A 15,689-nucleotide genomic window follows, 5' to 3' on the forward strand; every position below is an offset into this window, starting at 1 on the left:
TTAATAGATTATCAGTTGAATTTAAGATGAAATTAATATTTTGTATAATTGTTTGAATCATTCAATAAAATTATTAAGGTAACGGGGGGAAGGTGTAGGGTAAAATATTAAGGTAAACAAAATAGCCAAGTAACTATTTTAAAACTTTCCATTGAAACTTTGGATTTAATAGATAGAAAAATAAATTAATTGGATTTAATAGATTGAAAAGTAAATAAATTGTGTCCCCACTAAGAGAGCAATTTAGCACGAGTTCAAAGTATTTTAAATGTCTGTTGGTTATATGTAGTTGACCTACTATAGTCTTTTTTTTATGAAATATATTTTGATTGTTTTACTTCTTTGGTTCAATAGATAAATAATTCAAATAAGATGACACAATGTTGTTAACCACTATGTACTTTATATAGAATAATATAGGCACAACATTATCATCTAAGCTAGAAAGTATATCTTCATTAAATAAGTTAAAATTGGATAATAATACACATTTGATATAGGAGGTTGTAGTATAGGAAAAATTGAAATAGGATTTTATTGCTAAATCGATTTTGAGTAAATGTTAAGTTCCATCAATTGTTTTAAATGTGCTTAAAATTATAAATTTTAGAGACCAAATTTATTTTTATTGAAATATTATCATTTTAATATGTAACTAAACATTCACATTCATGACCTGCCTATCTTGTGCGCCATTCTCAGCACACTTCTTTATCAGGTTACCGGTAATCTTTTATTTCTATTCTTTTATTTTGTGCTTCATTTTTCAAGGTGAAGTCACCCTTGTCAGTTGTTGTCGTTTGGTTCCTATTGACTTGATGTGCGGCAGAATACCATGTACAATTGTGTGTCAGTCTAATACCAATGAAATGGTAGAAACCGCTGTACCATTTTGAAGAAGCTTCGTTACTTTCAAATGTAGTAAAAACAAAACATGTTCTTGGTGTGCGTGGTGATGGGGTGGATGTGTGACGCTAATGTCAGTTCTGATCGGCTAAAACGCTAGTGTTGGACAACAAAGAGGGAACTAGAAAGAAATAAAATGAAGAAAGGAGCATTTATAAGGGAAACTGATATGCAAGACAAGCTAACCAAGTCCCAAATTAGAGTCATCAATTTTTGTAGAGTGACCTTTCCAAAGTCTTAGCCAACGCAGCTTAGCCAAGTCGATTAGGAAGGACATCTTAAAGTCCCTCTCGGACATCATGTTGAGGGTTTAAACCTAGGTGCTTAGTGTATATATGGGGAAACTCAGCTTTTCTCAAGCTTCATATGTCGGATGATGACTAAAAAAATTGTTGTCCTCAATATCTTAGTCCTTGTCAAATTGATGATTGTTCATGGAATATGTTTGAGAGGACACATTTAGTTTATAAAGGAAAAAAAAAAAGATCTCAAGCGACCGCGTTAAACAATTCAAATCTTCTGGTTTGCCTATTGAACTTTCTTATGTCAATTTACCATCGAAAATTTTTTATCTCTTTTAATTATACTAGTTAACAAATTCAAAGTGATACCCAATTTGTACAATTAGACACTGAAATGTGTTAAAATTACATTAATCGGTTTGAATTGGACAACCCCAACCTGTATTGATCTAAAATGGGCCATAAACCCATCAATTTACTTCATTAAGTAGATGCATCTAAAAAATAAACCAGAAAAAAAAAATCAAATCTAGCCAGAGCTAAGGTGTGTTCCATCATCTCCATCTACCGAGCTAATGCAGGAGGTGTTAATTTGAGGAAAGGTGTATCGTCCTTCTAAAATTGCCCTGGTCATCCATCTATTTGCAGCTTCGGTGAAATGATTCCCATCCCAGTTCACAAACACCGAAGAATATGGACAAGAGGTTGTCAATGGATCGCCACATTCAGCTGTAAAGTTATAATTGTAAGGGCCTCCACCTCCACAACAGGCTACGAAGTTTTTCCCATTGAAACCTGAATCAAGCTCCTTCACATTACTAAGCATTCAGGAAGAATATATGGCTAATAACATCTCCAAATTTTTGGTGATATCTGTAAAGTCAAATATCTCAAAAAGGGTCATGTACTCAATATTCAGGAACGTGTTTTAAAGACCCGAAAAAAAATCAATGAAATGAACAGAGAAGAATGAATTAAATACCATATTCTTGTGCCGAATGATAGAGTTGCACGGTGGAATTGTAATAATCTGCATAGATTATAGATGCATGAGGATGGTGATCTCGAATTCTATTCAACTCCTTTTGAAGCATATCATTGTGGTAGATCATAAGCTCATTCAACCATCCAACGCATCCTGCTATTGAAGGGTGATCTCTATTGAAACTCAAAGGTTGAGGTAAGCAACCAGCTGGGATCATTCCCGGGACCATTATTGTCGTCATTCCGAGCTCGATGAGCTCCTGCATAATGAAAATTCAACTGAGGAATAGAAGAGTAAAATGCAAATTGCTACCCTACTGATTTAGAGCACCCAGCACGGGTATCAAAATTCAATTATGATAACTCCTCCCAATGAAATGTTATCCATTAGATGAAAGGTTGATATTGTCCCAACTTAACCTATGTCTGTTGGATGAAAGGATGATGCTGTTCCAACCTAGGACTTAATGTCTGAGAGAGAGATTTTTGAAGGTTATCTCACATCAGTTGTAGAAGGGATAGGATGCTTGGTTGTAAATGTAAAGGAAAGTCTCACCCAATGAACTAGCTTTTAGGGTGAGAAGACCCAATAGCACCCGACATAATCTGGCCAAAAAACACAGTTAACCTGCTTTTAGAAACTCTACTAATTACTTCTTGCATCAAGGTTTAATAGCCCATGCATTAAATGCAACGTATTCCTGTGAGAGATGGTTAGTGAATGTTATACAAGTTGAATAGAATACTATTACGATGGCTTATTCATTGGCCTTTTCAAATCGTTTTGGTGTGACATATAAAACATAGGTTTGGAGTTAACGTCTATATCAGCTCAGTTTCAAAAAAACATGAAGAGTTAAATGCATGTAATTGTGTTTAAACAGAGAAAATATTTGATAGGAGGTAATATGTTTCCATATGACTGAATAGTGATGTAATTTAAGCAGTTCTATGATGGATTCTCACAATGACAGCCGAGACCATGCCTTGAACAACTAGGGGTACCACCGATTGAATTTCTTCCCTGCTTATTCCTCCAAAGTATTGATGGTTATAATCATTTGCTCCAAATGGTCCAAAAATAACTAATTAATGAGCGTTGCATAAGGTCATTGCAGCCTGCAAATGGATTTTGATAACCTTAGTATTGGTCAAACTATGTAAGATAATTCAAACGTTTTGAGGAAAAGAATTACAATTGTGTGTGATAGAAATTTCTACTTGTACCACTTTTGTCATACAGTTGCTAAACTTTGATCGATTGAGCAAAATATCTCTTAAACAAGTAAATCCCACATGGGTCAGCAAAGATCAACTAAACTAATTAATAAAGATTTTGAAATTATCTACTAAACTAAATCTTCGTGATGGAATAACATGATACTCTTGAGCGTAAAAGGGAAAAAAAAATCAAATTCTAGAAATTTGAAACAAATTCTAATTTCTTGATATATTGGCTCCCTCAATTTCTGGAAGACCGATGTCTTGATATATTGACTGCGTTGGAGCTAGTGTAAGAAAATTGCCAACGACACAAGACAATGAGAGACTACTTAGGGACGAGAATCAATCAAGCCCCAAAGAATAAAGCAAAGAAAGAGAATCAAGCAATTAATTGCTCAAATCGAGAGCAAATTGTTATTCAATATTTAACCATAAAAGGAATATACGATGAAACAAAGAATAGGTGGGTATGAAACAGACTAGATGACAGAATCCATTGCCAGGAGCTTCTTTCTTGTACTCAGATTAGCAAAGAAACGTGTTCCTGTTCCACCCTCCCCCCCCAAAAAAAAAAAGAGAAACATGTTCCTATGTGCCTTAGAGATGTGGTAACTTAATTACATAGATATGCCTTAGGAAAATTTAGACATCTAGTATAGCCTTTGTTGTTCATATGTCACTATGTTTGGGGGTTTTATCCCTTGTACAAGTTTTGTTTTGCTTATTAATAAAATTGGAGTAAAAATAAAAAGAAAGAAAGGAAGGAAGAAAATTTAGACATTTTGAATCCCCGATCATCAGTATTGTTCTAAGTGGGACGAGAAATCTTATGTCTGAAACGCGATCTTATCAAATATACAAAACGTGTATTAAATTTGTAGTGAGTTGTATGTCTCATTCGACAATCCCTAAAACTTTTGTTTTTATCACTTTTTCATTACAATCAATTAGGGAGGAAAAATGCGTTTCTTGCAAGATCTACATTTATTTTTTTTTAATGTCAAAGCAAAATCAAACTAAATTCCCTCTTTAAGGTAAGTGGATAATTGAGCTCAGTACACTGTACACATTGCATTTGACTTTTGCTTCTACCCAACTATGAACATTAATAGACATTAACCCCTCTATAGAATCGCATTAATTCAATATCTTTAGAGAATCGCATTAATTTACTGTCCTTTGATTCTCGTAGATGTCAAGACTTTTTGCTGAACTTGGTGAACGCAATTAATCAATACTAGTTTAGGAGCACTGAAATCATTGTTAGCCATAATGGTGGAATTTTATGTTGATTTCATTCCAAAACTGGAGAACCATTTTTCCAATAAATATATTGATTAATCTTTCTTGCATTGTTTTTTTAATATATAATTTGTGCGGGTATACAGGAATTTGAATATAGATTAAGTATCCTGCATCCAAATCCGTTGATGTCAAGAAATCTTTACACTAATAGTCAGGGAAAAACTTACTTGAAGATCTGCAAAGAATTGGCAGCAAATCTTTGAACCAATTCAGCTGATCCTTCATGGAGTAAGGTAGACTAGTCCTTTTTGTTCATAGAATGAAATATTTAGTACTGGAGACCCTACAACTGCAAAATTCACACCAGAGTCGAAATTTCTGTTGCTTTCATTGTTCTTACCACCAAAATATGTTGGTAGGAGTGGAAGTCCAAAATATTCAGCTACAAAACAGACCGATATGCAAACAAACCATTGCAAAGCAATAGATTAATGGTAACAAAAATATTAAAAAGCAAAACCAAAAAAAAAAAAAACATGGGCTTCAATTCTAGTGCACAACGTATATAGCATATGTGTTGAATCTATACATTAATTAGATGATACAGACCAAAGAAATCTATCATGAGACGACCATCACAGCATCTGCCAGTAGGGTAATGAAAGTAGGTCTCTCCATTGGGTGGAAAGAAAAAATGGGGAGGTTTATGATGTGGGACTAAATGTGGATATAGCTCCAGATAGTTTCCAGCATCAGTCAGTGAATCGCCAAAGGCAAAGATTGATGTATAGCATCCTATCGCATGCTGAGTTGAAGACAATAATGCGAGAAGTACAAACGAACAAAATGTTCTTAGGAAAGAACTTGGAGAGGATGAATCGTAGAGAAATATATTCACTGCATTTTTTCTTGATTTGACCATTTTTAATGGCCTTGTTAATACTGAAAGAAGTGTAGAGGGTTAATTTCACTTCAAACAATTTGATTTAGGACATGACTATATCCACTTCAAACATAGTTTTAATGTGTTACTATTGACAATGATTGCCTTTCCAAATATGTGTTACTAGATATTTTGTATTTCTCTAGTTTTGAAACAATGAAATATATCTCGCCAAGATTGTTGTAGACATCAAGATTTAGTCCTTTTCATTTCCTCCAACAAAATGTTTGGTTCATTTGTCAAATAAATGCCAAACTCTGGATTATTAATGATGTTTAAATTTTGGTTCACACTTCAAGAATATTTAGAAACTAGTTTTAAACAAGTTTCGATGCACAGGTATCATTGGGGAATAGAGTATCCATTCATGGAACAATTTCAATGATTTAGGAGTGAGAACTTTCTTCCATTTTTGTATTATATGACCGAATATGATTTTGGATAATACACTAATTTCTCCTCCATTGCAGTCTTCTCTATGCAATATTGTGTTTGGAACTAAACAGTTGACTAAATAGCAAACATCAGATGCTCCTCCCTTTGGTCCCTCTTTCCGGTCCAGCTTACTGATAATAAAAGAGAAAAACAAAGTAATATTAAATTGCAATACCAGGACAAATATAAAAGTATCCTTTGTATTTGGCGGTATACAGAGACAAAAGTTTTAAAAGGTAAGAAACTAATTGGTGAATTTAAGGAAGGAAAATATGTTAGCATTAAGAAGGTCATGAAAAGAAAGATTTCGCGATTCAAGAGTAACTAAACAAATCCAAATCACCCAATCTTGAGTATAACGTACAAGAAACTACAAATTTTCGGAGAGGTAATCAGCTAATTTTTTATTCCCTGCTACATTTGTCTCTTGCCCTAGCTACAAGTACAATAAACAAAACTTTACAAAGAAGACCCATATGTTGCCAATGATGATGAAGCTGTGTTCAGCATTATAATAATCTGGACGGAAGATAAACTGCATGAAGATGAAACTTTCAATTTTCAATCAACTCTTCTTAAAGCATTTTTGCTTTGGTACTCACTAAGCTTGTCTAACCATATAATGAAGTCATTATAGGATGTATATTTACACTTAAAAACTGTGTTGACCATTGAATTGATGAAAATGACCGATCTGGAACCAACCATGGAACCATGATCCTCACCATGCTAAGTTCAGCCAGCACCTGTATCAATTCAATAAACAGTAGATGTGGTAAGCAACTTGATTGACTACAAGTAGGTATTGATTAAATGAATAGCCAATTTGAATATCACTCCGAGCAATAACTTTTTTGTTTCTCAGTGAAGGTACAAAAAGAGTTCTCCTATTATTTCCTTTCCAAAGTGGAATTAAATTATATCACTTTGTTGCTAAGAAGTTGCCACACCAAATATAAACCAGAATAAGACGGAATGATGATTCCTGTACATAAGAAGCGATAACTAAATCACCCATGCATATCATGACATTGGAAATTTTTGAATGACAACGAAGAATCTCCTCCAAGAAGAAGAAAACGCTGAAAAGAGGACCATGTTATTGTTGTAAAAATTGCTAAACATAGCCTTCCCTTGGAATTAAATATTGTGCAGTGAACACAGACCTTGCTTTGACCAGATATGGATTCTTATTGCACCATTCTTGCTTTCCCCATCATCCCCTCTCAAGAAAAAGAAAATTCATGTCTTACTTGAATATCATTCTTGACAACAATCACAGAGCAGCAACGTCCATGAACCAAGTTCTTCATATTCTCCAACTGTTAGCCAAGGCATTGAATCAAAAGTAGGCAAGCCCATGCGCTAAGTTTTTTGTAGGTTCTTCCTTGATTGTTTTCCTGTTTATAATCAGTCCAACTGGCCTAGAAACAAAGAATGAGTAATTGTGAAAATTCATCACAGCCTGCAAACGGATCATTAATCACCTCATTAGTTAATCTCACAAATGTCATGGCAAAGATTTTCATGACACAAAAACCAGGATTGCCTCAAACCCGGCAGAACCTAACTCCGGTATTATCAAACTTGTGTCTCAAAAGGCACATGCTTAACCTTTTTAACTTGAAACCCATGCAAAAGATTGGAACAAATTTCTAAACCACTCTAGTTGATCAGTTGAAGAGTTACCAAATAATGTGTATTAAATTTCCCTATCTACACGTACATGGGTTGCAACATCAAATACTGGATTCCAAAAGTAAAAAAAAATTTCTTCTTGCGTCCCTGCTACCAAAACATGTTGGTACAAGTGGAAGTTCAGAACGCTCTGTTGGAAAAGCAATCCAGTAAAAATCAATTGCTTCACATGAAAACATGATATGCAAAGCACAAGACGTATGTTCCTTTGAGACAAGAAAGTACAAGAATATAGATATCTAACGTCAGTGGACCATCATAGCATCTACAACGACCAGTTCAGTGATGTAAGTAGGTTTTCACCACAGTGTGAAAATGATTTGCATCTGGGATTTAAGTTTGCATCAATGAAGGCAACCACTGATTTGTACCACCAAATGGCAGAGGTCAACATGAAAACATTGACATGATTCAAGCTAGGTTCAAACTTGTCCAGCATCATCAGATATGTCTTCCCTATCCAGGAAAATTGCATGATTGAACAAATATTGAAGGAATTGGTTTCCTGTCACTTGTTCAATGCTGGGCAATAAGGCTATAGGTTTCAGGTTCTCTACAAATGAACTCAGAGTGCATAAGCTTTTCAATTTTTAGGTTGTGCTTTTTTCCTTGTATTTTCCTGTTATCATATGTCAGGACAAGCAAAGGGAGGACTAGGACATGTTTATGGTTGAAAACTATCAGTAAGTCTGTCCCTAAAGCAAGTTAAAAAGCATCCATGGTCAGTTAGTTTTCAATTTAGAGATCTCAGAATCATGCATAATCTAGCAGATCAACGAAATGCATAAGCATGAAGTTTAAGACAACATTTGAAAACCTTTTACCTTCATTTACATCTATTGTCCAGCATATAAAGCTTCTAGACTATCACTGCCAAACCAACTAAACCCAGTGCCTTTAGATATTCCTCTTGTCTTCATTAACTCCCTAAGCTCAGTTACATTGCTCCACCTCCCAGCTTCTGCCAAGGTATTAGATAATGCAACATATGCCCCAGGTCGACTCTCAGCATTTAATTTGAAAAGTTCATTGGCAGCTAAATTTGCCATGTCCACATCTCCATGCAGCCTAGAACAACTCAGCAGAGCAGCCCAAACATCAGAATTAGGATTTTGAGGCATCTCCATAATAAATTCCAAGGCCCGATTAAGAGTTCCTGCACGGCCTAAGAGATCAACCATGCAGGCATAGTGCTCCATCCTTGGTTTCATCGAGTAGTCTCTCTCCATGCGGTAAAAGATCTCCCATCCTGTTGCAACTAGTCCGGCATGTGCACATGCAGTAAGAGCACTGAGAAATGTAACATAGTTAGGCTTGACCAAGGGATCTAACAGCATCCTATTGAACAGCTGAAGTGCTTCATTTGGAGCACCATTTTTCCCATAACCATCAATCATGGAAGTCCATGAAAACACATTCTTTTCAGGCATATGATCAAAAATTTTTCTTGCGTCCACAGTTCTTCCACATTTTGAATACATATCAAGAAGAGCGCTCCCCATTTTTATATCAGTAAACAATTCAGTCTTCATAAGTTGCCCCTGAACCTGCTGACCAACTTCAAATGCAGATATTACAGAACAAGCCCCAATAATGCTTGCAAAGGTTGATATTGTGGGCTTAAATCCTATCCTTTGCATGGCAATGAAAACCTGAATTGCTTTCTTGGCAGTTTCAATCAATTTACTGTAACCCTCAATCATTGCATTGAAAACCACCACGTCTTTTTCCACTGTTTTGTTGAAGACGTGCTCAGCATCTTCGATAAGACCCTGGTTCATGTAACCAGTGATCATAGATGTAGAACAAACTACATTCTTCTCCAACATCAAATCAAACACTCTCCTTGCATAGTCCAATCTCCTACTCTTCACGTACGAGTCAACTAAAGCCGTGTAAAGCACATCATCACCATCAACACCAGATTTTATTATCTGGGCATGTACTTCTCTGCCCACAGTCTTGGATCGCGACAATACACTTTCAAAACTAGACCCCTTCAATATCATTGAAAATGTAAACCCGTCAGACTTTTCACCCGAAAACGTCAATTTTCTAAACAAATCAAAAGACTTCTCAACGAGCCCATGTTTTATATAACCTGATAGCATGTAGTTATAAGAACTAAGAGTTGGCTGAGGCAATTCATCAAACACTTTCTGCGCATATGACAAGCTAGATGATTTCAGGTGAAGTATGATGATCTTGATGGAGATGTTGCGATTGGGCTTGAACCCAGTTTTAATGATGTGGGAATGAATCTTTTGGCCATGAGAAGGGTGGTCTGAGTTGATGTAGTGTTGCAGGACAGAGGAGAGAGAAGTGGATGATGTTAAAGGGCTCAAAAGGTAGTTACAATCTTTTGGTGGGAAATTCGAGCTTGATAGGATCGGGGTTTTGAATTTCGCACATTTTGACATTATTCTGGTTGCTGCACAATTGCATTGAGCACGCTAATTCCATCAACAGTATGTACATTTAGCTCTTAAGCCCAAACAATTTATCCAGCATAATGCAACGAATGTGTCGGCCATGAGAATATGCAGCAGTAGGGGTGTTAAACTCAACTCCCAGGTTCTACGAACACATCTAACCTAGCAACTTGTCAGAGTCTTAAAACTGATGGGATAGGTAGATTCAACAGGTCAAGAAAAACTACGCAAAATTTGGATTCTAGTTCTTTTGTTTGTTTGCTAGAAGAAAAACAGAAAGGATTAGGAGAAGTTTTAAACGGGATGATACCTAAATAATCCCAAGTTTAAGGGGGAAAAATATTTTAGATTCTTTCTAATAAATGGTTACAATATTTTCTCATTTTCATTGCGTCTCTTGCATTTATAATACTTTTTCTACGTAACTTTAATTTTATAATAATCAATTGATATATCTTTTAATCATTAATAATTAATAAAGCTTGAAATAAAAGCATATTTGTTAGTACTTTCTTTCTCCGTTATATATTTGAAATACATATTTGTTATACTATATTAATTGCCTTGAACTCAAGATAATGCTCAGAGCCGTAAGCAGGAGAAAGGATAATGTTCTTCAATTAGGTAGCTAATGACTGTCTTTCCAATAAGAGATTTTCGTTGTTGTACTTGTACCATGTGCCATAACTAATCGTATGAAACTTTTCAAACTACTAATTTTTCACTATATTGGCTGATGATAGGAGGGAAGATCATGTATGGAATGGATGACTAAATATCAAATGCGGGGATTTCTCTTACCAATAATGGATGGAAATCTTCCCTAATTGGTGCATTTAATTGGCAAAGATATTATAGTCAAGAATCCTGCATGTCCATTCTTTTAGATAACGTTTAGTGAATTGATTCCTCGGGTTACCTTGCTTGTGCTGAATATTCCTCAATTCCTCATAGCTGACAATGATGGCCATATAAGCCTCCAATAATGACAACCAGCATTCCAACATCACATGGTTACCAAAAAGTCAAGAAAAGATAATAAATTTTGAAATTGTGGATTGGAAAAATACTATACTCATCTCAAGCAAGCAAGCAAGCAAGTTGGACTTGTTGCTGTGTCCTTCTCTGGCTCTATTTCAAGTTGGAACGCTTGAGTACAACAGTACTCCTTTCAATCCCTTGAGAATAAGGCAGTGGCAGAAGCACCTGCCGGAACTTGTTCTGCTGCAGATAATTTTGGAAGAGGCTATGGCTGTGGGGTTGGCAATTACAAGTGATGGAGGAAACTACAATGGCAGGATGACACCGTTCGTGGTCTTGTCTTGCATGATGGCTGCCATGGGAGGAGTCATATTTGGCTATGATATTGGAATTTCAGGTTTCTTCAGTAGCAATTTTGTTTCAATGTTTCATCGTCGAGAACAAAAAAATCTTTGATGAAATGATGCATGAACAAGTGTTGAGTGAAGTAGGCATACAGGTGTTGAGTTATATTCCAACTTTTATAGTTCCAACATAAGAATTTCCTATATTTTTCGTTAATTTCTGGTAAGTTTCGAGTCTTCTTAGAGATGCAAAGAGTAAAATTCTGTGAAGGAAGTTTTGTTGATAACTGATAAACTAATTTGATCCCCAAATTCTGTGAAGGAATAAATGTGTATTTGTTAATCATTGCTATGAACTTGTTGAGTGATCAGAAGTCCTAACTTGTTTTGGCAATTTTGAAGGCGGGGTGACCTCTATGGAGCCATTTCTAAAGAAATTCTTCCCAGATGTCTACACTAAAATGAAAGAGGACACCAAAACAAGCAACTATTGTAAATTCGACAGCCAACTCTTGACGTTATTCACCTCTTCACTCTATCTAGCTGGCCTCGTTGCTTCATTCTGTGCTTCATCACTCACTCGAGCTTTTGGGCGCAAGGCATCGATCCTTACTGGAGGAGCTGCTTTCCTTTCTGGAGCAGCTCTTGGTGGCGCTGCATACAATGTGTACATGATTATATTTGGAAGAATTTTGCTTGGAATAGGTGTTGGTTTTGCAAACCAGGTGGGATGCATCAGCTGTCAGTCCTTCCGCATAATAATAAAGGAAACAAATGAGCTTATGAATGGGTCTAGTTCAATTTATCAATCTTAATTTCTTTTCAGCTTACACGTATACGTTGTCCTCTACCAATCTTCAGGCTGTTCCACTATACCTGTCAGAAATGGCGCCAGCCAAATTCAGGGGAGCAATCAACAACAGCTTTCAACTAAGCATCGGCATTGGAGCCTTAATAGCCAATTTGATTAACTATGGCACTGAAAAGATAAAAGATGGACGGGGATGGCGAATCTCGCTTGCTCTGGCTGCGGTCCCAGCATTTATTCTGACTCTAGGTGCCCTTTTTCTTCCAGAAACTCCGAATAGTATACTTCAGCACAGCAACAATCATGAAAAGGCCAAGAGGATACTGCAAAGAGTCAGAGGCACCGAAGATGTCCAAGCAGAATTTGATGATCTTATAAAAGCTGGTGAGATTTCTAAAACCATTAAGCATCCTTTCAAAAACATCATTCAGAGGAGATACAGGCCTCAACTTGTCATGTCAGTAGCGATACCATTCTTCCAGCAAGTGACGGGGATTAATGTGATCGCTTTCTACGCTCCAATACTTTTTCGCACAATTGGCTTGAAAGAAAGTGCATCACTCTTGTCCGCTGCAGTGACTGGATCTGTAGGTATTTGCACCACCTTCATATCAATGTTGGTCGTTGACAAAGTTGGCCGAAGGTTTCTGCTGATAAACGGTGGCATTTGTATGTTTGTCATGCAAATTTTAGTGGGGGGAGTTATGGCGGCAAAGCTGGGGGATCATGGTGGATTGAGCAAAGGGCATGCCTTTCTAGTTTTGGTGTTGATCTGCTTATATGTTGCTGGATTTGGATTGTCATGGGGTCCGTTAGGATGGTTAATTCCCAGTGAAATTTTTCCTCTTGAGATACGATCAGCTGGACAAAGTATCAATGTTGCAGTCAACTTTTTGTTCACTTTCATTGTTGGACAAACTTTTCTATCAATGCTTTGCCATTTCAAGTGTGGGCTTTTCTTCTTCTTTGGAGGCTGGGTTGCGCTCATGACCGCATTTGTTTACCTCTTATTGCCAGAAACCAAGAATGTGCCGATCGAGCAGATGGAAAGAGTTTGGAGGAAACACTGGTTTTGGAACAAAATAGTAGAAGTAGACAACGAAGTGATCAACAAGACTGAGGCCTAAAAGGATTCTCTCAGAACCCAAACTGTTATTCACTTGAATCAACATGTTATCAATGCACCACAATTTGATGTACTAAACGCAAATACTCATTTTGCTTCAGTTCGAAATACAATTTCAGAAACATCAAAAACTCCGCCGCTAATGTACAATAAAATTACAATATTGCATATACAGGCGCTTAAACATTCTTGTTAAGCACAACATAGCAATTGGAATTGCTAAAGTTCTTATTTCTACTTCTCCAGCATCTCCATGGACCAAAGGTAATGGCAATTCGGATGCCATTGTTAAGTCTTTTGCCATTACTACAAGTTTCATGCCGCTATTGAGGATTAGGAGGGCGGCTATTTGCATTAGAAACACGGGATCCCCATTCAAGCAATTCTTTGCTGGTGTCATCTTTGTGAACCAGAACCTCAATAAAGCATAAGGAGTCCTTATGTGTGCCTGTTGCCGTTGCAATTGCTTCTGTCAGCTCATCCTCAGTTCTCACCTGTTACCAAAGAGACCATCCGTGAGTACAAGGATATGGAATACCACTTCCACTAGTTTAGAGAGTAGATGTAAAATCATTCTAAGAATCACATTAATTTCATCAAGCTGTTGCTCACCATTAACTAGAAATTATACTAATGTTGAATGTTCAGTTAATGTTGATCATAATTTTAACTCAAAAAGTAAGGCAGTAGGTATTTGTCTGTTAAAGCTAACCTTGGCAGTCCAGCATTTGCCTTCACCATTGTGGATAGCATTCACAAGACCCGTGTAGTCCCAGTTTTTTATGACATTGTAGGGGCCATCATGAATCTCTACTTCAATTGTATACCCTCCATTGTTGATTAAAAATATTATGCTATTTTGCCCACATCGCAACATGGTTGAAACATCCTGAGCTGTCACCTGTGAAATGAATTAAAAAAAAAATTGACTCAGCATTCTGTTTTTCGCATTGGTCTAAAGCTTTTTGTATATTTGGAATTTGACAAGATGAGCACACTTTTAGATGGAAATGTCATTGCACTAAACCTAAGGCCTCAAGTGCCCAAGAAGCTGACTATGAAGACTAATTGTATAGTGCCATGCCTTAAGTTCATAAATTCAGTTTGTTATGTCATTTGAACTAAAATCAATCTTTCTCTGACCTGGAAGCTCCCATCTCCAATGCAAGCAATAACACGTTTGTTTCTAGCAGCCTGAGCATAACCTAGAGTTGCACCCACCGACCACCCAATGGATCCATATTGCATCTGGAATTCATACCTGAACAGACATAATCACATAAAAAAACTGTTTTAAAGACAGTAAACCTAAATCTAACCAAAAACTCCTCTAAGTTGTGAAAATGTCTTGAAACACAGTACTGTAGAGTAGATGCTGAATCCAACTTTGCAACAGAGTCAAACTTACCCACAATTCTCAGGCAGCCGAAGCTTTTGACAATTGAACCATGAATCTCCTGTCTCTGCAATTACCGCAGTTTCTTGACTCAACATTTCCTGTAAATGAGCTTGGTTAAGTCAATGCAAGAGGCATGCCAGTGTCCTCTTTTCCAACAAACATTAACAGTTTTATATATAGGTATTAACACTTGATAGTACAAGAGTTAATTACAAAAAGGGGCCACTGCCCTCATTTCCTTCTGTGCTGTCTATCAGCCATATTGGGAAATTTTGTTCCCATTCTACATCATGCACTAACTTTCCAGCAAACTGAGCTAGTGCATGCCAGTGTCCTGCTGATGCTAACATTGTTAAAATTCTTTGAGATGAATGCCTACATATTCTAGCATTTGACATTTAAGATTGGAGCTTCTTGCATAACCTAAAAAAGCAAAATTATTGTAGATGGATTTGCATGAGTATGATATCAACAAAATCTGTATCACAATCAACAGAAAATCTAATTTAGCATTCTTCTTAATCATCGTTCGGTAATTATTGATTCTTAATTGTGTGCTTCTCATGAGTTTGATTATGCAAGAATTGGATCTTCTTCAGAACTGCACAAATAATAGATGCACATGAAAAGAAGTAGAGAGTTGTGCATAGTATTTGTACCTGAATGTGCTTGAAGAGGATGTTTACTCTAAGAGGTTCATCCTTCCCGCATGTGAGAGCAACTCCTGGAGGGACATATATCCTGCGAAAATTCTCCATGGCAGTGCTGTTTTTCTTCAGCTTTTTGGCCAGTGCAGACAAGAATTCCGTCATGAAAACCCAGCCAAATGAAGGCCCATTACATATAGTAACACGATTGGGTTGTACACTAATTAATTTCTCTTTTTTGATCAACAAAGAATACCCAACTGAACTGTAGTCAT

General features: G+C 36.5%; 4 protein-coding genes across 9 annotated transcripts; 1 reads left to right on the forward strand and 3 right to left on the reverse strand.

Annotated features, from left to right (window-relative positions):
• Positions 1 to 1,677: 1,677 nt before the first annotated feature.
• LOC113756783 (GDSL esterase/lipase At2g27360-like) lies at positions 1,678 to 7,493 on the reverse strand. Its single transcript, XM_027300326.1, has 6 exons — positions 7,467 to 7,493; positions 7,233 to 7,301; positions 6,630 to 6,725; positions 6,443 to 6,514; positions 2,131 to 2,392; positions 1,678 to 1,943 (listed from the first exon to the last, which is right to left on the reverse strand). The coding sequence occupies exons 1-6, from the start codon at positions 7,491 to 7,493 to the stop codon at positions 1,678 to 1,680; spliced, it is 792 nt and encodes a 263-aa protein (XP_027156127.1).
• Positions 6,078 to 10,284, reverse strand: LOC113756782 (pentatricopeptide repeat-containing protein At1g28690, mitochondrial-like). Of its 6 annotated transcripts, none has more exons than XR_003466072.1 (3): positions 8,502 to 10,284; positions 6,630 to 7,444; positions 6,078 to 6,110 (listed from the first exon to the last, which is right to left on the reverse strand). XR_003466072.1 is itself a non-coding variant. In XM_027300325.1 (2 exons), the coding sequence occupies exon 1, from the start codon at positions 10,095 to 10,097 to the stop codon at positions 8,514 to 8,516; it is 1,584 nt and encodes a 527-aa protein (XP_027156126.1). In that variant the 5' UTR covers positions 10,098 to 10,284; the 3' UTR covers positions 6,292 to 6,725; positions 8,502 to 8,513. The 6 variants fall into 6 exon arrangements, 3 of the variants coding, with proteins under 3 accessions (XP_027156126.1, XP_027156125.1, XP_027156124.1); XR_003466071.1 differs by lacking the exon at positions 6,078 to 6,110 and having other exon boundaries at positions 6,292 to 6,725; positions 7,233 to 7,444; XR_003466070.1 differs by lacking the exon at positions 6,078 to 6,110 and having other exon boundaries at positions 6,292 to 6,725; positions 7,146 to 7,444.
• Positions 10,285 to 11,215: 931 nt separating this feature from the next.
• Positions 11,216 to 13,538, forward strand: LOC113756786 (hexose carrier protein HEX6-like). The gene is made up of 3 exons (XM_027300329.1): positions 11,216 to 11,487; positions 11,837 to 12,159; positions 12,296 to 13,538. The coding sequence occupies exons 1-3, from the start codon at positions 11,358 to 11,360 to the stop codon at positions 13,367 to 13,369; spliced, it is 1,527 nt and encodes a 508-aa protein (XP_027156130.1). The 5' UTR covers positions 11,216 to 11,357; the 3' UTR covers positions 13,370 to 13,538.
• On the reverse strand, positions 13,360 to 15,684 carry LOC113756784 (pyruvate decarboxylase 1-like; the record flags this gene model as incomplete). Its single annotated transcript, XM_027300327.1, has 5 exons — positions 13,360 to 13,862; positions 14,081 to 14,269; positions 14,512 to 14,629; positions 14,777 to 14,865; positions 15,427 to 15,684. Coding segments are annotated over 5 exons (825 nt in total), but the record flags the coding sequence as incomplete, so codon positions are not given.
• Between the last annotated feature and the right edge of the window lie 5 nt (positions 15,685 to 15,689).

Source organism: Coffea eugenioides, unplaced genomic scaffold, assembly GCF_003713205.1.
Source record: "Coffea eugenioides isolate CCC68of unplaced genomic scaffold, Ceug_1.0 ScVebR1_2485;HRSCAF=3517, whole genome shotgun sequence".
Taxonomy (NCBI): Eukaryota; Viridiplantae; Streptophyta; class Magnoliopsida; order Gentianales; family Rubiaceae; genus Coffea; species Coffea eugenioides.